The sequence below is a fragment of the Lagopus leucura genome, unplaced genomic scaffold, assembly GCF_019238085.1.
Source record: "Lagopus leucura isolate 7727_CA_CO unplaced genomic scaffold, USGS_WTPT01 Super-Scaffold_100037, whole genome shotgun sequence".
Classification (NCBI taxonomy): domain Eukaryota; kingdom Metazoa; phylum Chordata; class Aves; order Galliformes; family Phasianidae; genus Lagopus; species Lagopus leucura.
This window is the reverse complement of record NW_024962286.1, coordinates 1,090,486-1,118,011: the sequence shown is the minus strand read 5'-3', so window position 1 is coordinate 1,118,011 and position 27,526 is coordinate 1,090,486. Positions and strand designations below refer to the sequence as shown.

Below are 27,526 nucleotides of genomic sequence, written 5' to 3'. Positions count from 1 at the left end.
ATAAAGGGCTATTCTGTACCTATGAGAAAAAGAGAGGAAAGAGGATATGAAGGAAATCACAGTGCTGAAATTATTTACAGATCTGACTGATAAATCAGCTCAAGTGGAACACATGAACCATTCCCAGATTTACCCAACACAATGACTGCTAGCTGCACGCGAAACCTCGACTGCGCATGGACACCTTGTGAAGGGTTCCCAGTAGGACAGCAGTGCCAACTGCACCACAGCCCTGGCCCACGCATGGCAGTGCTCTGAAGACTCCGAGTCAGGTCTCAGTGGAGCACAAGGTAAGGAGGGCTGTGGGGACACACAGAGGTGTTGCGGTTCGAGCACAACCTTGAGAACGTGTTCCCAGGCTGGCCTTCCAGACAATTGTTTACACATTTTCTATTTCCCCATTCAAGGTTACTGGTATTCTCATGCCCCTGAGTCTAATGCTTTCAGATTTACAGTGAGAGTTGCAGCCGACACTGAGATGGACGCACAGAGGGGAACATAAACTTATTGACCAATTAATAATGAATTACCTGCTGCTGGCATTGCCTCAATTTTTGCAAGCTCATCATGAATTTCTGAGTGATAACATGAAAGGTGGTGAACAAATTAAAACCAGTGCAGGATGCTTCCTTCCAGATGTAATTAGAGGAAACAACTACCTCCAGAAGTATTTTCTAGGACCCTTAATGGCATGTCAGCCTCTATTTTTAACTAATACAATTGGTTCACTGACAGCACTGATGAGAAATGAGTAGGCCAGGAAGCAGTCCCTTTACTTCTGCCAATCCGACAAGGATGTGAGCCCTCCCAGCAGCAGCTCAGCAGTGACAGAACAAGGTTCAAGATGTGCCCTGGCAGAAGCCTGAGAGCACTGCAGCAGCAGTTCTGTGTGCTGCCCATCAATTGGACACATCTAAATACACCCCTTGAACCTGGGCTGTGCTAGGAGTTAACACAAGTCTCTAGGAGAGCCTTCCAAGCACATCTAGAGACAAAACAGCTTTCCTGTTCTGAGCCGGCCTTTAAGACTTCTGGCAATGTATGACAAGTATGGAAATAATCAGAACTCTTGTATGTGACACTGCAGTGCTTGGAACACATAAAACCCCCTCAAAAAAGGTACAAAGTCACAAGCATTAACTGTTTATAAATTAGGTGGACGTGGCGTTGCCAACAACTGTTTTCTTTTATCCCCGGCAGTAACATTTAAAAATATTAATGCTGCTTTACTCATAAATTACAATACAGTAACGTTTAAGATTAGCCTTGAAAAAGTCCAGCCAATAGTTAGACTTGAAAATATCTTCTTGCCCTTTAAACACATCACGGTTTAAGCTACCACAGTAAGCTATAAAGCCATCGTCTGTGTCTCAGCAGGACTCAGCTTGGCTCCACACTGCAAACACAGAGGTTTTGCTAGCTGCATGAATCCCAGTACAAATCAATACATCTGAAACCAACAGAGATTTCTGTCCAAGGAGCACAATCACTGAGTAACACAAGCCACAGAGTCTTCCCCATTGCTCTCCAACTCAAACTCAGTAAAATCTGAAGCCAAGCAGCATCATTTCAGGGCTCTTTTTTTTAAATAAAGAAATAATGAAGAAATTAATCCATACGATAAAGAGAACCGCAAGGGCCATTAATTTACAGTTACATCCCACGCTATTTCAGTAGAGCTGTAATTAACTGCTAACGCTTTTTGCACCAATACCTCAAACTCACACCTTAGCTGCCAGCCTCAAGATAAGTTCAGGACAGTTCTTAAAACGTTTATCATTCCTACTGCGCTCATTTGTTCAGAGCTACATTTGAGATCAGTTACTGCCACAAACTCATTTTCATCGGTTAGATGGTTTGGTGCACTCAGCTTGGAGGAGTCTGCATAGCCCAGCACACACTTAAAACAGAGAATTCAACAGGAGCCAGCATCCTGAGTTTGGAACGCTGTTCTATTTTGATTCCAAACTGCACATATTTGAACAGTTAACAAATGCAGCAGGGGGATATTGGTACACAGCAGTCCAAGAAACATCCAAATCCTATGTTGTTGTTCTTTTTTATACCCCTGAAAAAAAAACCAATCTGGTTGCTTCCTTATGTAAGTGGCAGAGATTTTCCTTGTAGTGTTGGTGGGTCAAACGTTTATCACAGTGTAGTGAAAGAAGAAAATCATGTCCCAGTGCTGGTCTGCGATGACAGTATTCCAGAATTCTGTATTCAGCTCACCTGGCCTCATCTCGTAACTGACAGTTAACAAGTGAAAGGGAAATATGTCACCTAGGCAGACACAAGCTAGAGATAAGGCTGGTTGGAGGTCCCCTCTCAGTTGCTGGGTGGTTTATCAGCTGTTGGCAGCATCACCACTACTGCTTATAGTCGGGGATCCCACAGAAGTGTTTGAAAAGATGACTTTCAAGTACAATCCTGAACACGCATCCTGAAACATCCTGTAGCAACAACACAGCTCAGCTGCTGAGACAGCCAGGTGTGCTTCTCCTCACCTTTTGGTAAATAAATCTGCAGTCACAACTTCAGAAGATGTGCCAACAAAACAGTAGATGTGTTTTCTTAGGGGTCTGCTTGCATTTCTCATGTAACTCTATGCGTGCACATTTACTTACCCAATAGTCAACCCTGACCTCTTGGTTTTACAAACCAAGCTAAGCACTGAACACCAGGGGCATCTACATGGACACTTCCACAGCAAAGCACACCTGGGTTCATTCTGTGAAATACTTCATTTCTTTTAAAGATACTCCCTGTTTTGTTCAGACCAGGTTATGCTGAGCACGGAGGAGGAGGTCGATGAGCTGTCCACATGGACCGACTCCTAACACAAGTGTGTGCAATGAAGGGCACACATCCACTTTTTTGGTAAATGAGAACCATTGTAGAAATGAAAATCAGGATTTTAACCCGACTCCTATTTTATGTCGCAGCTTTTCTACTTTAACTAAGAGTAAAGTACCAGCAGATACCAGCAGATAGCACTGAAAAAAACTTGCCAAAGTAAATAAATTAATTAATGTAGGCTACATCACACAGTGTATTTGACTGATTGACAGTTCCTTTGGGCAAGGAAAGATGATCAGGTTAGAAACTGCAGCAGGTCTCATAAAACACATTTAGCATTGTAACTGATTGGCAGCATAAAGCACTTACTGACCTGGGGCCGCTCAGAGTCGCCGTGTCCCTCACTGCCTGCGCAGTTTCTGATGCAAAATCCAGAGCTCCAGCAACAGGTTTGGTTACTGTGCCAACCAGACCCTTCCCAAGACCCGATATGAATCCACTGACACCTCCTTCAGTCTTCACACCTTCTACTGTCGAAGTGATGACGCTTGTCAGCCCTCCAATGATACCTGGCACACACAAAAAGAGCAGAGTAGGCCAGAAGCACTGCACAGCTGTGTTCCCCCATGCTGCTTCCCTATGGAAAACTGCACTCATCCACTGGAAAAAGTCAACACCAATAAACTGGCATGAGGGATTTTTTGATGCTGCCAACTGACATTGCTGTAAGTGACTGATCACAAAGTGCTCAGAAGAAATCAAGATTCTGCTGAGTCTTCAAGACTTGGAACAGTTCACATTATCTGAGGATGTGCTGTACAGATGTCATATTGCACAGTTATTGGTGAACTGCTTAAGCTCCATAGGAATGCTTCCCCCCTCCTGGCTCTCTAGCTTTGCAGCAATCAGGTGCTCTTCACATCTGTAATTCAAGTACAGCCCAGGCAGCATCTTCACTTGCAAACTCGAGAACAAAGCACAAAGCATTTCAATCACTCCTCTTGAATAACTGTAGATGATGGTTAATTCCTGCATTTCATCAGACAGGATTTAATGGAGTGCTGGGAAGCATGTAAAAATTCCACAGAACTGAAACTAAAACACAGTCCCACTAATTACTGATTAATTCATTTTAATTGACTTCTCAGCAACGTCTGAAATATTTCGGTTTTCATCCTTTTGTACTAATACTGGTTATAGCAGACTTTATAACACGTGAGATGAGTAGGAGAGAGACTTCTCATGATCCACAGTCTCTTAATGACAGAACACTGGGTACAGACTTCTGCTCAGCACAGAATATTGCTGCTGTTTTAGGAAAAGCAAAACGATGCAGCCTGCCACAGTCACACTCAAAGAATGACATTTAAACAAACTGAGTCAAGATGATGCAAAATATAAATATTTGTTTTAAATTTGGCTTGTATTGATTTAACTTTCTTCAACAGATAAATCATGAACTAAATTGATGTGAGATTCTGGCCAAATTATGGCTACCCTGCTGTGTTTTACACAAATTAATTACCCCCGTTCAGATCAGAATTAAAAAGAAGGTTAAAACAAAGAATAATAAATCACCCAACTGGTGAAATGTTCCTTCAAATTGATGCACTGATTCTGAGGAAACTCAAATTGTGTGAACTGAAAGCAGAAAGGTTAAAATCCAGCCATGGGCATTTCTGTGTCTGTGTCTGGCTCCCACGAAGGCTCTGTGTGTGGGTATTTTATGACTACACAGAGACAGAAGCTCTGGAGAAACGTTCTCCAAAATTGAATTTAAGAAGTTTTTATTTACAATTACAACTGAGGAGACCTCATTCAGAAGTGAAGCCTACAACAGCTCAGCCCGAGGCCACAACTCACCGCCCAAGAGTAATGCAAACTGTAGAGAACCATTCTTTCAATCTGCTCATTGCTGTAAGAGTGAAGTAAGTTAAGCTTACCATGTGCAAGGCCATGGATGCCTGCAACAAGGTGCTCTCCACTCGTTGCAGCGTGATAGCGGATGTATTCGCGCTCGGTTTGATGTCTGTTGTCCATTGTTTTTCCCAAGCCATCTGACAAGGTCCCAGCAAACTGGCAAAGAAGAACCATTTCTGTTATTAAAAGAAGAAAGCTGCTTCTCTTATGTAGGTTTACTGAAGAAATCCCTACATTTTAGTCGTTAAACACAGATTGATGCAGTTCTCTTTTTATACCTGAGCACTTACTCCAGGTTTTCTTGCCATGAAGAGCTCTGAAGAAGGACATCAACCTGTGCCTCCCATTCGTGCTACTCAAACCAAGAGGGGGAGCAAGGCTCCAAAGAAAGGGACACGAAACAAAACCCAACAAACTCTAAAACTTTCATAATCGGGATGTTATTATGGAAAGAGATTCCCAGAGGCATTTTCCTACCGTAACCTCCAAAGAAGCCTTTTGGTTACATGGAGTTGGTTGTTCTGTACCTCCTTCAGCTAACGTCAGCATTCTTACGCCCTTAATAAACGAACAAACTTGTGTTGGACTGGAGAACAGCAGTGCCTGCAGTGGTGGTAGAGCTCATCTGTCCTGCACTGATGCAGCTCACCATTCAGAACTGTGTAGTGGTGCTGTTTGCCCCGCCAGCTTAGCTTTGCTGTCTTGCACATACTGTCTCCTTTGCATCCATTTGAACAAACCACACCATAAAGGTATGAACCTGAATGTAACTAAACCTGGTGTGAAATTCTGATACGCTGGGAATTACAAAAGAAATAGTGTGCCCAATGCCATGCTCAGGACCTTCCTCCTTCTGCCAGTTTTTCCAGGCCAGCTTCCTTTTCCACCAGTGACACCATTTCCTTGTTTCAGGTACTTCTTTCCAGCACAAAACCAAACCAGCCCAGCAGCTACAATTCACTAAACAAGAGGGCTTTACTTTGGCAACATGAAGGAAAATCACATCCCACGACCCTTCTTATGACTTGACAGTATGGACACTAAGCAGAGCATAGCAATCACTGGCAGCAGTACTTCTGACCTCTTTGTGAACTTAAATTAGATGTTATTTCTTTTAATTAGCCTAGAAATACAAACCAACCCGATGTTATCTATTAGCTGTGTTTAGGGTTGGATTTTGTGTGCGTGTGCACAAATAGTTTCCTTTAAGAGGATTAGAGGAGCTGCTATGAAAACTAAAGAGCTCCACAGGCCTTCAGAATTCAAATCTCATTAACAAATCTGTCCAGTCCTGAAAATGGTATTTTATGGATATATTTTGAAAGCTACATTAATGCATACTCAGACGACCAGGAATAGCCCAACATCTCAGTGCTGACCAGAACTGGTCAGCATTCCTTACACTTGTTGGTCCATTTTGCCCTGTCAGGACTGGCTCCACTATTCCAGCCTTCCAGGTGAAGTGCATCTGTCCTTTTGCCTTATTTCTCACTCCTCAGCGAACCAGAGTCTGACATCTAACAGCAATAATGCTGTTTTCAGACACAGAATGTTAACATAATCATGACTCATTCCCTTGGCAAGAAGGAAAAGGGGAAAAATACCACACGCACACAGGTTAGAAGTCACAGTCTCTGCTATGTGTAAAGAACAACAACAAACCACCCAGACCACAAACCAGGACAGCAGAGCCAACAACCAGGCATCTCACAGGCACTGGGCAGCCACAGCTGAGCGGGTGAGCAACCTGTGCTGCGGCGTTGGCCTCATCGTGGTTCTACATCTGGAGAGCAGTGATGGAGCTGTGAACCCATCACCTGGAAAATGGTCTCCATACAATTGCTCAGGTTGGAAATGACCTTAAAGATCATCAAGTCCAACACAACCTAACCATACTACCCTGAACAAACGTGACAAGAGAAGGGACCTCAAATTTCATCTAGTCCAACCCCAATCCCTTCGCTGTTTCAATCAGCAAAACACCACCAACAAAATAAAAGCATATACAACATTTGTGAACACAACCTGATGCCAAATAATGAGGCTTACGGGGCACAGGAAGAATTCAGAGCAAACAAAAACAGAGTTAATTCTAGTCTTTGTACTGCATGTTCCCTCTAAGCCAGATGCATGAGGCACACAGCATGGAAATCAGTTTTAAGTAATCTCTTAAAGTCTTTTTAAGCTCTTGGCACCGCTTTGTTCTCGAAGGACATCCCAAAAGGATAAATACACAATTATGACTTAAGTCCAAACATTCCATTGTAATTCTAGCATCAGAGAATTGTACTTTTACAAATATTATTGACTGAGCAAAGCAGAACATCGCATGGAATGTTAAGGAAGAAAGTGATTAAATTGAATTAAATATAGGTCAGTCTGAATTTCAGTGCAGACCTCATAACCAACTGCACTGCAATTAGAAATCACAGGGTTTGCTCAGCTTTCAGCCATTTAAAAACATTCTTTGCTGCCCCTCACTCTGCTCTTGAACTGAACACCCCATGCAGGCAATGGCCATTCTCCTCCTGGGAAAAAAACCCTCCTGCATGGAAACAGTGTATGAACTGAGGAATACTGAACACCCCTCTCTCAAAGTGTATTTTGTTCACCTTTCCTAGTACTGAATGTTTTACTTACATACATTTTTACCTTTGTTTAAGCTGTCTTCTTAGCTTATCATCACTTTTTCTTTAGATAATATCTAACACATTTTACTGTGAATGTCAACGCATTCTGTACATTTAACATTTCTCTTGTGTAACATGTAACTACAGATGATACCATAAACTCAAGGTAATTGACAGCATTAGAAATGAGAGGTTCCTTCCACTGGAGTTTCACTTTTATTTTTGAAAACTAACAACTATTCAACAAGGAAGGTGTGGAAGCTTTGGTATTGCTGTTCAACCCAGTGATACAATACAATGCACTACATCTAAGCACTTAACGCCTATCTGTAAGTTTCATCCCTTTCTGGTTATTTGCCTTCAAGCAGCACCATTAAAATTATTTTCTATGTCTCTCAAACCTGTAAGGTGTATTTTAGAGGAGATCTTGCACTGACTTTTGGCAGTGAAATACAACGGTCTCAAATGAAGCCCTTCCCTCAATGCATGGACCCAAAATGTTCACAGCATCTGCATTAGAGGCAAAGCAGGCCCACATCCATGCTGCCAGGGGCTGCTATGGCAAAGGCAGCCAGGTTCCAAGCCAGCAGCCCTTCTCAAAGCTTGGTGTTACACTTGAGACAAAGTGCAAAAATGCACTGTTCTCTGCACAAACAGGGACTGGGCACAGCAGGGCAGATAAACTCATCTTGTAAATTCTCCAGCCCAAGTTCCCGTACTTTTATCATGATACCTCAAGACTGATATTTAATGTATTTAACACATTTCTGTGACTTACAGTGGAAATTACTTTTAGAGCAGTTCTTTACTCCCTGATAAGAACATGCTTTTTAATTTTTTTTTTTCAGTGCATTGTTAAGAACTTTACAAACTGGATGTCAGTAAGTCAGAAGACAACACAGCTTTCCTCCTTGGTTAGTGGCCTTCCAGTACCTGAGGGCAGCCTGCAGGAAAGCTGGGGAGGGGCTTTTTATGAGGGCATGTAGCAACAGGATGAGGGGAAATGGCTGTAAACTAGAAGAGGGTAGGTTTAGACTAGATATTAGGAAGAAATTCTTTACTGTGAGGATAGTGAGACATAGGAACAGGCTGCCCAGAGAGGCTGTGGATGCCCCAACCTGGAGGTGCTCGAGGCCAGGCTGCGTGGACTCTGAGCAACCTGGGCTGGTGGGAGGTGTCCCTGCCTACAGCAGGGGTTGAAATGGATGGTTTTAAAGGTCCCTTCCAACCCAAACCACTCTATGATGATTCCCCCTATCTTCCACTTCGGTCAGCCATGCATTGCAATGGCACTAACAAAGGACTTTAAATATTTTTGAAAGAATAGAGAGTTTTTTCTCCTCAGATTTAAAATTCCCGCCTATCTGAAGCTGCGCCACAAAATATGCTTGCCATGGCTTCTGTCCTCCTCCCAGGAAGATAAGCGCTCAGGTGCTGAGACTGAAAGGTTTGTGGATTCAGCCACACTGGGCTTGAGGCACTTTTTCTGCTTTCATTCACAGGTTAGATAGAACACCCCCTGCAGAGGACGGGTTAGGCCAAGCCCAGGGCACACTCATAACCGGGTCAGCAGTGTGTAACGGAACCGATCTGACGCAGCCTTAATTCCGAAAATACTGAACCAGCACAACACTATCACCAGCCTCTCATTGTAAGAGATGCATCAACTTTGGCCCTCCTTCAATGACTGACAGCGAGACAACACCTTTTCCCACTGCACAAACATACGTTTCTTGAGATTCCCTGTCATACAACCAAAGGCAAGGCGCTTTAATTAGCTCACATCCCCTCGTTAACTAAGCCCCTAATGCCTCCTGACAGGGCCTGATGGCCGGCAACCCGCGGCCGCCCACAGCCGGGCGTCCCCAGCCTGGCTCCTCAGGGCCCGATGGCCGGCCGGCAGGTGCCTGCTGGGACAGTTTTGTGTTACGGGCTGGCGAGTGATCCCTGCGGGACTGCCGGCTGTTTTCACATCCACAGAAGGCAGTCAAAAGTCCACAGCATGAACTTGGAATGACCCCAATTGCAGAGTCACTGGCGGGTTCATCTGGAGGACAACGGCGCTTTATTAAACAACTAATACTCTTAACAGATAATCCCCCCCCCACCCCCCTCCGCTTTAACTCTTGCCAAGCTTTAAGATCTTCCTGTTTGTTTGTGTTTTGGGAACGGAATTATTTTGCCATCGCCTCCTCCTTAAAAAAAAAACCCCAAACCCTCCGGATTCTGAGAACCTGAGGCAAAAACCTGAGTCCGGTTGGTGGAGCTGACACAGCACAAGGCACTGGCACTGTGGCAGACTGTTTTTAATCACCATCTTGACCAGCCCTGCTGCTGCCTGCATACAGGGCTATGTTGTATTGTTTGTTTTACTGTTTGGTTTTATGTATTACCTGCTCCGGAGGAAACCTCATGTAAGGCCATTCCCCTCAGCCCGCCACCCTTTCTGCACACCCGGATTGGTAACACTGATGGCAACCACCTGTATTACAGCACACAGACCTGAGGATCTCCTCGGGACACACAAGTGTTGTCTTCCCTCCTCAGGGATGCACGCCCAGGGAATTTCAAGTCTAAATCTCTATTTAACATATCGTACACACAACCTCCTGTGTGCTGCTCCCCATTCAAACACACAGCAGAGGTGCAGCCTGCCTCGTGTCAGGACTTTAGTGTGAGCTTCAAACCCGCACCCCATTTTTTTCCTTCAGATTCTAACTGTGCCATTCGACACAACACACTGGCTATTTAACACCTGTAGGCTCAGACCACAGTGCCTTCTGTCTATATGATAAATACGTTCATTTCTAATTTCACAGTTTGCACCTCTAGCAACATTTCTCGTATCGCAGTTTGAACTCTCCTTTGTTCACTTCAAAATTGTATTTCACTTTTTGAGAACATTCTTGGGAGCAAAGCTCTGGTCAGCAACACATGGCAGCCTGAGCAGGCTCACCCACACTTTGCCCAAGCTGCTGTGTACAAGAAATGCTGAATTTGGCCTGAATGATGAAGAGCCCTTCCCATGGAACAAGACTTCCAAATTCTCATTTCTGATCCTTTGCCTTTCACTTCTCCCCAAATCTCTTTCAGAAGATACTGATACCAGATGTTCTGCACATAAGAGGTGGCACTTCCCATGGCTTCTGATTGTTGTGATTCGGCCATAAATCCTGCTGTCTTTTGGAGCAGTTGGGAAATGGGTAAAAGGCCTCATCCATAAAACAGCCCCAGAACTGAAAGTTTCTGCCTGGGAATTACATTTACTTTCCATCACAGATTCTCACAATTCACACATCCTCATTCAGATTCCCACTGCTTAGCACTTGAATCTCTGCTACAGCCTGAGACCGAAATGCAGGCTGAACTGAAGCTGAGCTGCAGTGCCACCTGGATGTGTTACCTGGACAATACTGGGGCAGATGGGAGGAGAACAACCTTCATCTGAAATGAATCAGAACAAAAAGAGGGCACTAAAACCAATCAAACAAGAAAACCCACCCAGTGTTACCTTTCGGCTGAACCACCTACAGCCGTGGCTACTAAATCCCACCATTTCAATATCCAGACCACTCTGTAAAGGACAACCATCAGCTTTCGCAGAGTAAAACTCAAAATCCATAAAGGTAACCAAAAAGACAACAAACACTTCACAGGAGAGCCATGCACCTGCTTGAGTGGATCCGGAGGTAGAACAGGTTGCCCAGCGAGGTGCCCAAGGTTGGAGGTGACCACAGCTGGGCTGGATGAGGCCTGGAACTGCTGGGGTCACCAGTTCAGACAGTAACACTGTGTTCAGTATTCCATTCTAACTGAAACACCTCAGAAACAGGAACAGCTTAGGATTTAGAACCATCATGCCTGAAGGGGAAATGAAGTGTGAATGCCAAGAATTCAGGACATTTCTACGCATATGGCAACTATAGAAGGCTTCATTCAGGGGGAATGAAATTCCCTCAGGTGTCTATATTTAGGATCAAAGAACTTTTTAAAATACAGAACTCAAAGTCTCCAAGGGATAAAATCTACAGAACTCTCTGTAGTGAACTTTACTTAACCTACGGTTTTGTGCCAACTTAAATACACTGCAGCTCTTCACTTGAAAGAAGGCATTACCCACTGTGTGCTCTGAAATGCATGGAAAAGCCATTACAGGGGTAAGCAACAGAACTATAAAATACAAAAGCAATAAAATGACAAAACCAGATACAGCCCAAATAGCTTCCTTTTCAATTCAGTCAAGCAGTGTTAGGTTTAAAGCGATGACTACAGTATTTAGGTTTAGTTTCCATTCACATCTTAAAAACCAGTATAGAGTTTTACTGAAGACACTTTGAAGTCAGGTACCCAGAAGAACCACCAGCACGGAGATCTCTCTCACAAGCAGGGCAGAGGCTGGGCTATCTGCCTGCATCAGTTACCAGCCGCAGTGCACGAGCTGCAGAAGATGAGCACCTCTATGGCACAGCTGAACCAGGTGGAGATGTCTGTGGTGAAAGAGCATTTTAATGACCATTTCCCTATAGACAGCACCAAGGGAGCAAGGTGAAATGGATCTATTGTTTCAGTCGTGTTTTACTTCAGTAATAGGAATTGTTTTCCCCTCTATCTTGTTCATAACAAGATCAGAACATAACATGACAGAACATGATCACAAGGCATGCTAATGGTAGAGCGGGAAGCAATGCTCTACCTTGTGCCACACACATATATGGTGCCATAAGGTGCATCTGCATTGCATGGAGACAACTGTGAAACCTTAGGCAGATTTAGATGCCTACGAGCAGCAGAAGACTGACAGAAGAAATCATCCCGATTATTTGAGCCTTCTTTATGACCATCTTCCATGCAGCAAAGGTAACACTGGAAGGAGGACTAATTGAGGAAAGAACAAATATATAATCACTATAGAAAGATTTTTAGAAAGCAACAGCATGAGCCTCAGACACTTTGGAAGTATGAAGGAAAGAGAAAAAAAATACCTGGCAAGGCAAACTGCCCACGGGCTGATTTTCAAAGGTGTAAATGGGAAGCGGGCATTCAGGTTCTGGTGAATTTCAAGAGGAGCTCAGCATCCAACCACCCCCTGCCTTTGAAAACGTTCTTTCAGAAACCCCTCGGTTACAAATGACTGCAAAGTTCAAAGAGTGACCTTGCCCTTGTGGGAAACGTAGGAAGGCTCGTGCCTTTTAAAATAAGATTTATGAGTCCGTTGCTGCAGATGTGATTGCAGTGAGGAAACAACCCTTTATAGAAAGGAAACTCTAAAGAAACATTCTCTATTGGGTGGAGTGGATGGGTCACAAGAGATGAGAGCTGTGAGGAGGAAGCACGGACACGAGCACTGGCGCAGATGGATGCTGCCTTACAGAAGCTCAGTGAGGATCCTTCCCAACGGCGTGGATAAGCTGTATCTGCAGTGCTGACACTAACAACGCGTGCACTTCAAGACATCAACCACATCCTTAAAGTGCTCTGCAGTGAATCTCAGAAGAGATGGGAATGGGATTAAGATAGGAGTGTTGGCAACAGTACTTTAAGTCACTGTAAAGGGTCTAACAGGGCAAAGCAGGGAACGAAGCAGCTGTTTTAGAGAGCGTTTCTATCACCTTCCTCACAGTTCAGCTGTCTGTGCCCACAGCCATGCGCCTGGTGATGGATGGGGGATCTCTATGGCAGTTCAGCCAGGTCTGAAAATATCCCTCTGGAGTTGTGTGTGATTATGGATATACTACCATATATCATATACCATGCCTTTCTAATCTTCTGAATTACCTTTTCCCACCAATGCAGGAAAAAGAAGTACAAATAAGATTCACAAGTAAGCTCAGTAGGCTGTGAAAGGACAACTGAACAGAAGGGAGGAAAAAAAAGAGAGACTCTTATCATCAGTTACCCCCATTTGGGAATTTTGGAAGGACATTTTACTTTATCTCCCAGTTTCCCTGAATATAATTTTCATTAAAACACCTTCAGAAATTACAGCAGTATCAGGAAAGCTGGACTGAACAAGCAAAGAGGCACACACGCACACCTTCCAGTGTGCCAGGGCAACACCGAGAGGTTTCCTTCCGCATTTCAGCTGTTACCAAACCATCCTCCCAACCCAACTCCCAAAATCTCTCTCTTCTCCATTATTATGTCCACAAAACACCTCTGGAAAACACAAGGTTCTCTGTTACTGTTGTGTACTGTATGGTACCCATTGCTGGAAAAGGCAGATTTTGAGTGCCAGTTTCATCTGGCTGTATCAACCGCTGCATGCTTTAATGCCACCTACCTGCAAATACACCAAAGTACCACGAAACAGCTATTGCAACTCACTATCACAGAAAGCACTTTTGATCCATTCTGACCAAATCTGATTTGGTCTCTTTGCCACATCTCCCTCACGACACCGTCCTTCTCCTTACACACAGACTTCCCATGTTCAGGAACTACAACACTATGGAAATGACATTTAATAATAAGAACTCAAGTCAAGAAGACATTATTCCAGTGCTACCCACCAACATATGTTTGTTTGCTCAGTATCAAGCACCATACAGACCAGGACCAAAATCATTTCCTATTTTTGGCTCCTGTGTTCTCTTAGGCACCAGAGCAGTTATTTTCAATTAACAACATGATAGAATAGTGTTCTCTCAGTCATTATCTGGAAGCACAAAAGAATGTTCACTGTGCCCCAACCCTGGCATTAAGCTAAAGGCATAGCAATCTAAAACCTTTAACTCTGTAGCTATGTGGCACAGCAAAAGAAAAGTAATCAAAGTGTTTGCAGATCTGTTTGTGCCTCAGTTGAATCAGTTCCCAAAAACAGAATCAACAATTCTCCTTTCTACTGAGTAATGCTTTAAGTACTCCAATTCCCATAGAGCTTTAGTTTGGGTGACCAATGTAAAACGCCTCTGTTCATGTGCACACAGGAGATGATGCCACATCTGAACCAGAGACCTAAAATGTTGTTAATTCCTGCATTCAATCTGAAAAACAAATGGACATCCCTGGCACACTGCTTCTTGCAGGGTTACCAGCACCCTGAAACACACGTGTAAGCATTCCAAAAGAGCAACATCCCAAATGCAACTTTTTACAGAACAAACAGCATAGAAAGCAATCTATTTGAAGGTGGTCAATAATTCTGTTCTACTTGTTCCCTATTTTTAGCAAACTTTATTATGGTGATTATTACCTTTGCAGCTGAATTGGATACTCCATGTGTGACGTTTCTTATGAGGCCACCAACATTGCCATACTTTATAAGTCCAGTAACACCTTCTGAAACATCATTCAGCAGACCCATAGGGTTGCCCAGGAAATCCACAGAACCTAGAATCCTTGCTGCCTGACTGAGCAGCTCCTGTAAAAGCAACAGAAAGGTTGAAATATTCTCATGTTAACACCAGCAAGGTTGATTAAAAATGGAGGAGCGCTCTAAAATAACACACAAGTATCAGTAAGAACAAGAACGGCTTCGTCTTAAAGCACAGTGTCTACATTATCATGGTACTTTCATAACCAAGAGTCCCCCCAACCCTCACTAGAGAGCTCATCCACCAGGAGAACTTCAGCCTTCCCCACACCAAAATCACTCACCTCTTGGAAGTGTTTCAGAATGTCATTAATGATAAATTCCTGAGTTTCATATGGATGGACCCTAGTGAAAGGATCCAGATTAATCACAGCATCTTCAAATCGGATTAGAGGAAATCCCAGCGTGCTTTTCAATGCCTAATTAAATAAAAGATATTGCTATTTAATTTTTTTCCCTCTACTTCTCATTCACAGCACTCAAATGAATTAATCTTTAAATGAGTTACAAGCCAAAAGCTTATCTGCTAGAGTAGTTTACCACTGCCATATAGATGCTTTGATTCAGAGGGCAATCACTCTACAAACCTTTTACTTGCACAATATGAACATTTTTTTTATTAATGAGCATTCATTCAGTAATTAGACAGTGGTTAAACACCTCTCAAGATGTAAGCAGCCTCCTACACTTGACATTCATATTCAAAACAAAACGTGTTGAAGGCTCCCATGTTCAGCACTTCTCTTTAACTGTTCTAATGGTCAATTAAACTACACCCTGTATGATACAGACAAAAACTGGGTGTTGCTGAAGTCCTACGAATGGATTAATTGTCAGGATGAGCTGCAATAGCAATCTTAACTTCCTGCAAGATTAAGGCCTGTTTCATGACTCAGTGAACTCAGATTCTTCAACCAGCCTTTTCAGTTATCATCAAGGAAGAAAATGAAGACGGTAATTAGCCCACGGGCCACCTGTACCCTGTACAGTCTGTAGGTCGGGTGGTTGGACAAGATCCTGAAGGTCCTTCCCAACTATTCTGTTCTAGATTGCTTTAACTCAGCTCCTTATAACATGTGCACAGTCACCAACATCAGGAAATCTGAAGAAGGCAAGAAGCCTGATACTTGTGCTGTATTTTCCTACAGTAGCCATCAACTCAGTTGTTGCTCAGTAGCAACACGAGTTTTTCTGCCATCTGCAGGTAATTAAGGTAAATTACAGTCCGATTTACGTTTCCAAGAAAGGACCTATTTATTTTTTTAGTAAATGGATGACTAACTGGAGTAGCCCTCATTATTCACTTTGGTAGGAAGTAATTTCCTGTTTAATACCAGATATTACATAAGGCAACTTTGTTAACAGTGGTCTCTAATAAAAATAATCTGTCTGCCTCCACATTAGCAGACCGCCATGCCCACGCCTTCCAGAAACATTAGAGGGAGTCAGAAAAACCTCTACAAAGGTTCTACTGTGATTGTTCTCTCCCTCCTCCCCTGAAGAACTGAATGAACACCTTCTGTGGCAGTTAACATACAGAATACATCATCTCCCCATTGGGAAGCACATTCTCCGAGTGCTCTGCCTTACCTTGAGGTCCAAAGGCAGCTTGTTGGAAGTGAAGACACTCAACTTGATTTGAGGCACACTGATTTTTAGATTTTCAAAGTAGTATCGCTTCTGTCCTCCACCTTTTTCAACCACCTTCTCATGGAGGTTTTCATCATACTTTTCAACTTCTACACCCAGACAAAACACAGGAATTACAATAGATTGAACATATATGCAATTATGGAAGCATACCCTGTAAGGAGTTGCAGGTTTCTCTACATAAATAAAACGTGCAATTGTTAAGGTAGGCAGCAAAATTACTCATGCCTTGTGACACAAACTTGACCTCTAAGGTTTAAGAATCCTAGCACCTGCATCTCTAAAGCCTGAATGTATTTGTAGTTAGATACAATTAAAGTCACCCAAGCACATGGTTTAAGCTCCTAATCTTGCTTTGAATGTGTCTGTCATCATATAGAAGCAAAGTGATACAAACTATGCACTGTTTCCTTCCTACTGCACAGTCATGACCTTACAGCATTTTCCTCTCTGTTTTCTTTATCTTTCCTTATTTGACCAATTATCAGTATGTTGTACAAAACAAGCAACGCTGATACTTTCAATCATCACTACTGAACAGTGAAAACACCCATAGAGAAGACACTGAACAGGCTGGACAACTGAACACATTGAACATAAATGACAAAAAAAGATACTGTTTGAATCTTGGATGACATCAGTATGAGCAGATAAACTACAAAGACTGTACAGAAAGTAAGCAAACAAACAGAGAAAGCATTGGAGTAAAGTTAAACAAGGACAGACTTGTACACAGTGTAAGAAATTCAATATCTTTATTTTTGTATTCTTCACTGCAAAGCTGAGTCTTTAAGTTAGATGAATCCAGCTACACAAGCTTAAAATGAACAGTAAACTCCTTCCCATAGAGGTATGGCTCAGCCACTGCACACTGCACAATGCCAGTTACTGGATCATTGCTTGTACACTGTAACAAGCACAGCACACACAAACAGCTTGGGGCCATGGAGAAATGAGCCTTCCAGCTCTGCCCAGCAGGGCCAGTCTCCAAGCAGCTGAGAGCTCACCAGGTATTCTGAACTTCATTCATATGCAAAGATCATAACAGACTGTAAAAGCAGTGCTGGTAATTTCATGCCATACCTGATTCAGACTGAGCATAGCCAAAGAAACTCAACAGCTTCAGAAGCAACTTCTCCTCAATTTGAACTGTGAACTTTCGAGCAGTGATCATCAGATGCTAAACAGATAAACAAGTCTCAGTTTGCAGTATTAGCACTTGGGGTACAATCTGTGCAAGCCATTGAATAGGACAATATGTTCTATTTAACAGTATTTTCAATGGAATGGAACTGCGTTAACATTTCCATCTTCAAAAATGTCTTTGGTAGCTTCCTTCACTTGAATTCACCTACAACTGCAGATGGTTGGATTTTTTTGTTGTTGAAATGTACCCAATACTAACACTTCTGAATGTGATGCTAAACTGGATTCCAACAGTGAAACAAGCTGGTTTTCAAGTGTCAAAATACACACTTGGAGATTCCAAGTGGTTTTGATAACCACATATTTTGCCCTCACAAAACTCCAGTTGGTGGATAAAATTCCCAACAACGCCAATTGCTGCAGTACATAAAGCAGAGCTCATGCTGCAGGATGACACCTTACCAGGGGGATGGCAGCACCTCATGTAAAGTCATCAGAAACGTGGCACAGACCCTTGGCTTCTCTACACAATACCTACCAGTTCTGAAGAGAGTAACCGGCTTGAGAAATAAAGTGATGGACATTTACAGTCATCTCACTAATCTTTGCTTATTTTTTAAATCCTGTTCATCACTGCACTGCAGCTTCAAACGCTATGAACATGAGAATGTGGACTGAGTGCTTCAGACCTCATTGAACAAATGATTTCACTCAGATTGCTAGTAAAAATTAAGAACAGGTGAATCATTTAACCAGACTGAAATAAGCACGGCATAAGGGTTCAAAAAGGCTGTGGTTTACCTTGTATATATCAGTCAGTGCATTCTTACTGGGGAACTTCATGGCATTCACTTGCACTGCAGGAGCAGTTTCCATGGGCTCATTTTCACTCATCCGTGGTGTCAGGAAAAGCATAAAAGGCTGCGTGGTGCCAATGAGCTGGTTGTCCACCTACAGCACGGAACAGATAGGCAAGAAAATAAGAATAAGTGACAACAAGCAGCAAAACCAAGCTTCTTTAACTCAGGAGTATCCACTTCTTATTGAGTCTACAAGAGCACGTGCACTCCTTGAAGGAAATCTTGCACAGTGGGAATAGAATTCCAGTGACTCAGTAGAAGGTATCACAGTGCTCAGTTTAGTTTGCTCATTCCGAATTTGAAAGATTGAACTGCAAACAAAGGCAAAACTTTGAAGTCAGAATCAAAATCTGCTTGGAAAACAAACAGTTAGGAGGTTTCTGTGCCTCACACTGTGATACTCTGCATCAGGACTCCTGTTTTCAGTGGATGATTTTTCATCACATAGTATCAAAATAAAAAATCTAACTTACCAAACAATTAGAAATTAATAACATGGAGTAAATACATCATATAAACCATCAGTAAGCAGAGGACAATGAAAGATCAAAACTGATGCTAAGGAAAACTTCTGATGTTAAGGAGTTGAAATCTCATTAAGAGATCCAAACACTTCCCCGCATTCCAGAAGACCCACAAACAAATATATTTGTTTCATAACAACAAATACCTGCACATCCTGCACGCTGAGCTCTAGCACCTGACTCGTTGACATCTGCGTGTAGTGAACATTAATTCTTGTGAGGCTTGCAAATATTAGCTCTTCAGGGACTTTGTTGACTAGTGACAATCCTATTCCGCCTTCCAATTTCACAAGCACCTGCAAAAAGAGTATTGGAAGAAGGAAAAAAAACCTTGGAAAAATCCTTGCAGTTGTGAATATGTAATTCGAAGAAGTTTTATTTTAGAGTTACCTCCTGAGCTGCTGAACAGGTCATTAATGATTAATTCCTAAGGAGATCACAGACTTACAAACCCAGCATTTAAGAATAAGGAGTTTTAGCAGGAAAAAGCACACGTTCATAGCAAGAGGTTCTCATGGGCAAAAGGGAACAGCAGAGCGAAAATGAACCAAACCAAAACTTCACCACACAACCTCGAAGAAATAGAAAACTAAGAGAGGAAAAAAAAAAGAACAGAAAGATACAAATTGTAGCATCTTACTTCTAATTCTTGCTCCACGTTTGGATGTTTTAATTTGCGTAGATCTTGCTCTGTAATTGGAAATTCATCTCCTCCACCGGATAAACGATCGTTTCTGCGTTGGTTAAAATCTGTTATCTAATAAAAACCAAAGCAAATTACTACTATGATCATTTTCCTATACAGAAATAACAGCTATTTCTAAGAATTTAGAGATGCAAGGCATAAAAGCACTTCAAGTACAAGCAAATAATAAAACTAGACCCAGGCTAACGAAGGACTCTTACCTGCAGAACCCGAGTTGGCCCATCTGGGATGACTCGAACAGCCAGCACTCCTGAGCCTGGCCTCATCTTCTGGTTTATGAACTGCTGTTCTGGTGGAACTGACCCCAAAAGCTCAATAGAAGTGTCTGGACCAAGAACAACTTCTGCTCCATCATGGAGACCTAATATTCCTCCCTTTGCCTGCATAAAGAAACAGAAGTCAAAACAAAACAGAAAAAAACCAAGATGTGAGAGGTAGAACTTCAGCTAACGTTCATACACATTAATTTAAAGTGTGTTTTACTTCTCCATCCAAAGAGAAGTAGTCTGAAACTCAGTCCCAGGTGAGGCAAATGACAAATTTCTTGCTCTTCAGAGGAACAGTCCAGCAGTAATACTATTTAATATTACCACAGCTTCTGGTAACTTGCCTTTAATCAGCCTGACAGCTAGAAGAAACAGCCACAATCAGAAATCAATCTCTCTTCATGCTCAGACACTGAAGTGCTCAGATCATGATCCAACAATGGAAGTCCCTACTGAAATCATAGCCTACACAGCAGATAACTGGAAAGGTGAACTCTGGATTACAGATCAGGTGGGAATTAAAATCCTCGTGGTGTTGGCCCCTTAATGCTGCAATGCAGGGCTTCTGGGCTCCTGCAAACTGAGAATTAACTTGCTATGGTGCATTAATTTGATCACAGAATTATCAATGCAATATCCAGAAATAATATATTCTGCCACAAACGTAGTTTGCTGTTTCAACAATATGCAGCATAATTTATTTAACTTTTGCTTGTAGGAAATGGGTAAAAATGGCTGAAGTATCTAAAAGTAGCAAAACTCCTTAACAAAATCTGACTCTAACCAGTCGTATTGGCTGACAGTGCAGCATTTTCAAATTGGTTCCACGAGAACATTGAGACTCCACTTATCATTATACTGATAATTTTCAACAATCATATACTATCATTTCTCTAATTATTTACTCTCAAATTAATAAAGCAAGATTTAATTCTTTTTAATTGATAAGAACTTTTGAACTACTGTTTAAAACACACGAGCTGTTTTGTAGGTCTGGTCACCTCTATAACCCAAACTTTGGACTCAGAACTTTGACTTCTCTTCAATAGCAAGCTCAAATTCCTGTTATCTATAAGAGAAAGAGTCAAAACAAGTTCAAAGTACAAGCAGTACTGACCTGGACAACCAGTCCATGAATACCACAGGTCAACTTCCCATCACGAAAACTCCACGTCTGGGTGGTGCTGCGCCGCCGATCAGGCTTCCTCAACATGAGGGGCTCATATCTGCAATGAAAGCACAACGAACCCACACTTAGAATCATCCTAACTTCCTGGTTTCATTCCTGTGTTCTGTTCATTTCCCTAATCTCACTTCTCAAGTGTTTTAACAAAAAGCTGCTGAAAAAAATATTCATTACACCTTGATTTTTGAAGAATATGGATTATCTTAAAGTGACTGTGAAGTCTGTTCCCGATACCAGATAACATTCAGCTCATACAGGCCTTCCCAATAACCGCTTTCCTTATTCAGAGAACATCAGGTAAAGCCCACTTTCAAGGACACTGTACACTCACTGCAAACTGTATCTGCAATACCTGTTATCTGTGACGGCTGCCAGACCAGCAATATCTAAAATCATACAAGACTCCACAGACCGAGAAGGTTTATGAGGGTTATGAGGAACAGAGGAGCCTTCGTGGCAAAGCATTCCTGTGCCAGTCATCCTCCAAAGCTGGGATCGTTTTCCTGGCTCCTGTTGCAAAAGAATTCAAGATTTCAATGAGTACAGCAATACAGAGCAAATACTACTGCTGTTTTCCTATCGAATGCTATAAATTATAACTAGCTTTACAAGGTACCATGATTACATTTTTTTTTTTTCCTTCTACCAGCATCTAATTTTATTTCATCACAGAGCAATAGCATTTCAATATAATCAAGCATGTCTTGGTACCTTTTTTTTCAGGATAACTCGTTGTGTCTTTGGAGAAACATCAAGGACAAGCTCTGCATATGCAGCATCTCTGTTCGAAGCAACAGGTCTTACACTAGTCTCCTGTAAACTAGAACACCAAGAAATCATCAGCACATTGAATTAGAGCAGCTGTGGCTTCTGTAGAACAAGACAAGGACTAAAAAATCAGGCAAGATATACAGAATCACAGAATGGCCCAGGTTGGAGGGGACCCCAAGGATCATGAATCTCCAACCCCCTGTCACATGCAGGGCCACCAACCTCCACATTTTATACCAGCCCCGGCTGCTCAGGGCCCCATCCTGCCTGGCCTTGAACACCTCCAGGGATGGATGGGGCATCCACAGCCTCTCTGGGCAGCTGTTCCAGCACCTCACCACTCTCATAGCAAAGAACTTCCCCCTGACATCCAACCTAAATCTTCCCTCCCTCAACTTAAAACCATTTCCCCTTGTCCTGCTTTTATCCCCCCTTTCCAAGAGTTGACTCCCCTCCTGTTTGTAGGCTCCCTTTAGGTACTGAAGGCTGCAATGAGGTCACCCTGCAGCCTTCTTTTCTCCAGGCTGAACAAGCCCAGCTCCCTCAGCCTGTCTTCATAGGGAAGGTGCTCCTGTCCCCTGATCATCTTTGTGGCTCCTCTGGACCCTCTCCAACAGCTCCCTGTCCTTCTTGTACTGGGGCTCCAGACCTTGACAACTCAGCCAGACAACTCCTGAATTTTGGCAACTCTTCTGCTAGCTGCTTGGGCTAGTTAACTGAATTTGAAATATTTACAGAAGGTATAAAATGGCAGTAAGAACAGCTTACAACACTATAAGCATCCAAAATACGTTAGTGTAATATCTAATGAATTACCCTGAGAAAGTATAGGCAGCAGCAATATAAATGAAGTTTTCATAATAAAGCTGTTTGCTGTCTTGGAAGTCATTCATGCTGCAGACGATCTCTGAGGAGCCTGCTCCCTTAACTGTCAGCATGACAAATGGTGGCAGGATGGGCTCATCCCATGCATAATCCAGGGAGGTCATGGGCTTCACCTCAGTGTACAGCCTTGGCTCGACAACACCGTGCTGATTAAAAACAATTGGGACCTGTAACAGTAATGAAAAAGCATTTACTTTCACACCAATTCATTTTTCAGGCGTTGATCACTGAAATGTGCTCTCGCTTTTCTTCCCACCCTCCATTTGAACCTCAAAGATAATCTCAAAGGGACCAGAAATAATCAGCTTTGCTTTTAACCATCATCTTCAGTTCAGAAACTCTTTAGTCCCACGGTAGCATCTCAAACCTTTCCAATAAAAATTAGGAGACGTGCCCAGTTTTATTGAGCAATTCAGTAACAAAAGCCAGAATAATAACCATTATCAAGAGCTGTGTCTCCTGTTCTAATCACAAGGCAGTCTGCAAGTTACTGTCCAATAAACAAAGCAAATTCTCTGATTTTTTACAGTCATTGATATGGAACTTGTTCTTCATCTCTCACACTCATTATCATCAGCTGATTCTCATTTTACACTGAGGAACCAACGTGTCTGAAAGAAGAGGGAAGCAAGAAAGTTTTGTGTTTGAATAAAGAAGTCTGAAGATAGAGAGAAAGGAAGTGGTACCAGTAGCCTGAATTCTTTCTGTATGTTATCCAAGTGCTGAAAAGAACACAGAACAGATTATAAACTGCTGTCCTATTACAACCTTCCCATCATTATGATGCTCTTCCTCATATGGCTTTCTATAGACCAATGAAAGCCACAATACAGGCACTATTATTTGAACAAAACTGAAGAAAATTACTGATACACAAATACACATTGCTGCAGACTTCCACTGTATTTTCTTATAGAAGCTAGACAGTTCCCTAGCTGAAATCTAAGATACTTCTTTTACTTTTTAGATTAAAAAACAATAAGAAATGAGAAGATCACGGTTTTCTGCTCTTTTACCTTGGAAAAATTGTCTATGCGAAAAGGTGGTGGCAGCTGATCTGTGTCACTGAATGCAACGTGGTACGTGGCTCCCTGAAGAGTAATTTCTACCCTTAAGAAGTAGCATTTTCCCAGGGTGTCCCTGAACAAGAAAGAGCAAGTGCAAGACAGGTGGGTTTCTGATGGGCATTATTGCATCTCTGAGTGTTCAACGGTGGGCAAACGTCACCACTGAAAAAATGGAAGCACGTCACAAAATACTTGCATACAATAACTACCTCATATTAATATGGAACGAGTTATTTTTGTTGACTTCAAATCCCCCAGACCAAATGCAGTTTGGGACATCCATCAGTCTCACACATAACAGCTGATCATAGTCATTGCGTGGCCAGTGGAACACAACGCTGGAGCCAGGCAGCGTGGAGATGTAGCCATCAGGGTTGGATGTCCCCTGGTAATAGAAATCAGGACATAAATATCCCAAGGGCATGAAAAATACAATATTAATCCATACACCTCTCAAATACAACGCAGCCTTCAAACCCATACACCTCTCACAGCAATCATTTTGGTAGGTGAATGCTCGAAATCAGAGTAACAAATTAAAAAGTCCTCGTAATCAGACTAGAATGCTTTCAGGTATAACGTCTGTATTCTTTGCAGTTAGAAGATGCTGCGCCTAACTCCAGGTGGAACAGAAATAAAGGCCCTTACCTGGCCTCTGGCAAACTCCCTCTGAACAAAGGCAAGCTTATAGCTGGACTTATTATCTAGAAGGTAACGGGGGGCAAATGTCACCATGCAGGTATCAATGTAACGCCCTCTGCCCTTCTTAACATCAATACCTGGTAACAGACACAAATTAAAAGTAATGCTGTTAATTACAAGGAAAAAAAAACCTAAAGGTAACTTTCAAATGATATTTAACAATTATTTTCAGTGAGTTTCTGAGATGTACAGTTTCTGTCATGCCATCTGCTCCTGTGAAATATTAACAGGAAATGCAGTTTTATGCTACCTGTTACCCCCTGTATCTCAAGTACAATTTAGAGATAATAAGCACCAAGGCTAAAAAAATCCTCTCTTCTCAAAAGACCAGAAAAAAATCAATGTAATTATTCCCCTTTTTAATACACAAAGCATATGGACACCTGAATATAATTAGAGATAGTGCTGAGGTGGGATTTCAGATGTACTTAGAAGTAGCATACAGGGGGATAAAGAACCACAAAATGAAAGAACACTTTGTAAATACATTTACCAATACTTAAGGCCTAAATGCAAAAACAAAAATCACTGAAAACTGATTTTTAAGGAAACCAATTTCAGAATACAGAGGTGTGAGTTGTTAGGATACCTCTTGTCTAACACCTTTCTGCAGACCCTCACAAATCTTCAGCAAAACAAGTTTCCTTTCTGCAGCTCCACAGTGTCTCTCAAACACAGCACGTACCAATGTTGTAAATGAGGCCTGGTCGGTTTCCATGCTGGATCACCTTGAGGGCTCTGACGCCGCTACCGCCATCCAAGGAGAAGCCCTGGCACCAGCCTGGCATGCCTTCAGGATGGATGCCTTTCCCAACCCGCATCGTACAGCTAAGGGTAAGAAGAAAACAGATTTAAAGAAAGGATCAGGTGGTGACAAGGAAAAAGTAGATTTCCTCCTTGATGCCAGATAAAATAACTGACAAGTTTGCTTTCCAAAATCCTTCACCACACCTCTGCTGCACGCGGGCTTCCAAGTGACTGCTACCACTACTCAACAGGTGATCTTAGGAAAAAGCTTTCCCTGTTAGCTGCTATCTATACTAACATCCCAGCACACCATCCTCTGTCAATTACAGTCCTATTTAACAAGGTTCCTCCCCTCTGCTCCTCTCTCAGTGGCACTTACAAGTTGGGCTGTTCTTTATCAGCGTAACAGAACAGAAGTGGGCTGAGGCTTCTAGCAAGTTCATGCTCTTCAAACTGCCCTGCTGCATCTGTTTTGGCATTATCTTGTCTGAAGATGAGTGGCAATCCTTTAAGGAAACACAAAAAAATGAGTTATCAAATCATACTCTCACAAGAATTCAAGATGAGAATGGCAAAAGCTGTTTCCATTAAAGAACAGCCTAAAATTCTCCTGTTGGAATGTCAGCCATTAGTCTGCACACACTCCAATTCTGCATCCACAATCTCCACCTGAGCTGCTGAAGGAGTAAAGCCATCATAGCTGTGAGCACGGAGTCTACAAGTGAAAAAGGATCTTGCAGCTCTGACAGCACCAGTGCAAGCTTCTTGAATAACTGCAACTTACTGTTGAAGACCTGATGCTTTCTGAAGGCATTTCAGCCTTTGAAAACCACACTGTTAACAGTCTAACCTATGCCAATTTGTTTGCAGCTACGTAAGGACTACTAAATTATCTGTGTTTAAAGTCTGCAGTAGAGCCACTGTAAGTTATCTGTTGCAACACTTATAACACCAACTACTGGCACTGTAGTATATTTCCTGCAATTTTAATTCCTCTGAAGGGGAATTTAAAAGCCCTGTTTAGAAAGCAAACCGAAACACTGCATGAAATCTTCATTTCCAAATTCCATCCTTGTATTTCTGAAAGAAGACGCTGTAAAACTCACCTGTTTTGTTGATCAACCAATATGGTGCTGAAATGAGTATCTTCAGAGAACCTTCTGCACGACACACAATCCTTATGGTCAAATTCAGCTGGCGTTTGTTGACATCATACAATCGCATCCTCACCATATAGTTTTGTGTCCCAGGAGGAATCAACAGCTCTTTACAGATTGGGAAGTTTTCTAGCCGTACTCCTGGGAATAAGCAAACAGAACAACAGAAACAACAGAAGGCACATAAGCATTACAGTACACCATTGAACTTTCCCACCGTTTGCCCTTTCTAAATATTTCACACAGCTCACCCACATTAACTTGTAAAACCACTCCATGCAAAGATCTCTGACCTCGTTAAGGCACAAGCAGCAAAATGTTTTGTAAAGGAACTCTGCTTAAGGATAATTAGTGCCTAAGCACCACAAGTGCAGCCTGTGTTGAAAACACCAGCATTTCCTGTTCCATAAAGCTTCTTACCAAGCTCGATGTTCTGAGATGTATCAGCTGTGTGCAATGCCACCTCCTTGCCAGGTTTCAGCGTGCCACTGATTGGCATCCCTTTAACGTAAAACTCAAGTTCACAAGGCAGCAAGTTACAGACCACCACTGTTGGCAGAAGATAAATAGTATGGCCAGGCTGTCTGAAAATCTGTTTAGCACTGTCAGAAAATATGCTGGAGGGCATGTAATCAGGGTAGTTCTCTTTCTTGATCGCCACACAAAATCTGTGAAGACAAACAGGTGTGTGTCAGAAGTCACCAATGAACTCAATGGAATAACCAAATCTTGCCTTTTTACAGGAAGTCCACACTATTTTCTAACATTTCATCCTTTACAATAGGCATTAATAAAGCACTAACCAATAAGGGGGAATGGTCTTACATTCTGTGATTTTATAGTTGGATATTAGGAGGAAGTTTTTCCCCCAGAGGGTGGTGAGGCACTGGAACAGGTTGCCCAAGGAGGCTGTGGATGCCCCATCCCTGCAGGCATTCAAGGCCAGGCTGGATGTGGCTCTGGGCAGCCTGGGCTGCTGGTTGGTGACCTGCACACAGCAGGGGGTTGGAACTGGATGAACGTTGTGCTCCTTTGCAACCCAGGCCATTCTGTGATTCTATGCTCAGATGTTTGCCAACAGGTTCTGCCATATGGGCCTTAAGGAGCCCTGCAGAAATAGTTATACATTCAGTGCTTTCTTATTATGCTAGCGACCAAGAAAAACGTCCCATTAAACTGCAGAAGCTTCTACCTCTATGAA

General features: G+C 42.4%; 1 protein-coding gene across 5 annotated transcripts in view; it reads right to left on the bottom strand.

Moving 5' to 3' along the window:
* The window catches only part of VPS13D (vacuolar protein sorting 13 homolog D), an 88,058-nt gene that overhangs the window by 19,666 nt on the left and 40,866 nt on the right, over positions 1-27,526 (bottom strand). For all 5 annotated transcript variants that reach the window (XM_042883340.1, XM_042883345.1, XM_042883341.1 and 2 more), the window contains 21 exons: positions 26,746-26,993; positions 26,275-26,466; positions 25,548-25,674; positions 25,107-25,249; positions 24,368-24,498; positions 23,929-24,104; positions 23,669-23,792; positions 22,584-22,819; positions 21,708-21,816; positions 21,349-21,506; positions 20,928-21,036; positions 19,745-19,924; positions 19,479-19,595; positions 18,985-19,134; positions 18,256-18,405; positions 17,392-17,488; positions 16,249-16,397; positions 14,943-15,077; positions 14,539-14,706; positions 4,740-4,872; positions 3,170-3,365 (listed from right to left, as the gene is read on the bottom strand). In XM_042883340.1, coding sequence (XP_042739274.1) covers positions 3,170-3,365; positions 4,740-4,872; positions 14,539-14,706; positions 14,943-15,077; positions 16,249-16,397; positions 17,392-17,488; positions 18,256-18,405; positions 18,985-19,134; positions 19,479-19,595; positions 19,745-19,924; positions 20,928-21,036; positions 21,349-21,506; positions 21,708-21,816; positions 22,584-22,819; positions 23,669-23,792; positions 23,929-24,104; positions 24,368-24,498; positions 25,107-25,249; positions 25,548-25,674; positions 26,275-26,466; positions 26,746-26,993 — 3,228 coding nt within the window. The remainder of the gene's footprint in view (positions 1-3,169; positions 3,366-4,739; positions 4,873-14,538; positions 14,707-14,942; positions 15,078-16,248; positions 16,398-17,391; positions 17,489-18,255; positions 18,406-18,984; positions 19,135-19,478; positions 19,596-19,744; positions 19,925-20,927; positions 21,037-21,348; positions 21,507-21,707; positions 21,817-22,583; positions 22,820-23,668; positions 23,793-23,928; positions 24,105-24,367; positions 24,499-25,106; positions 25,250-25,547; positions 25,675-26,274; positions 26,467-26,745; positions 26,994-27,526) is intronic.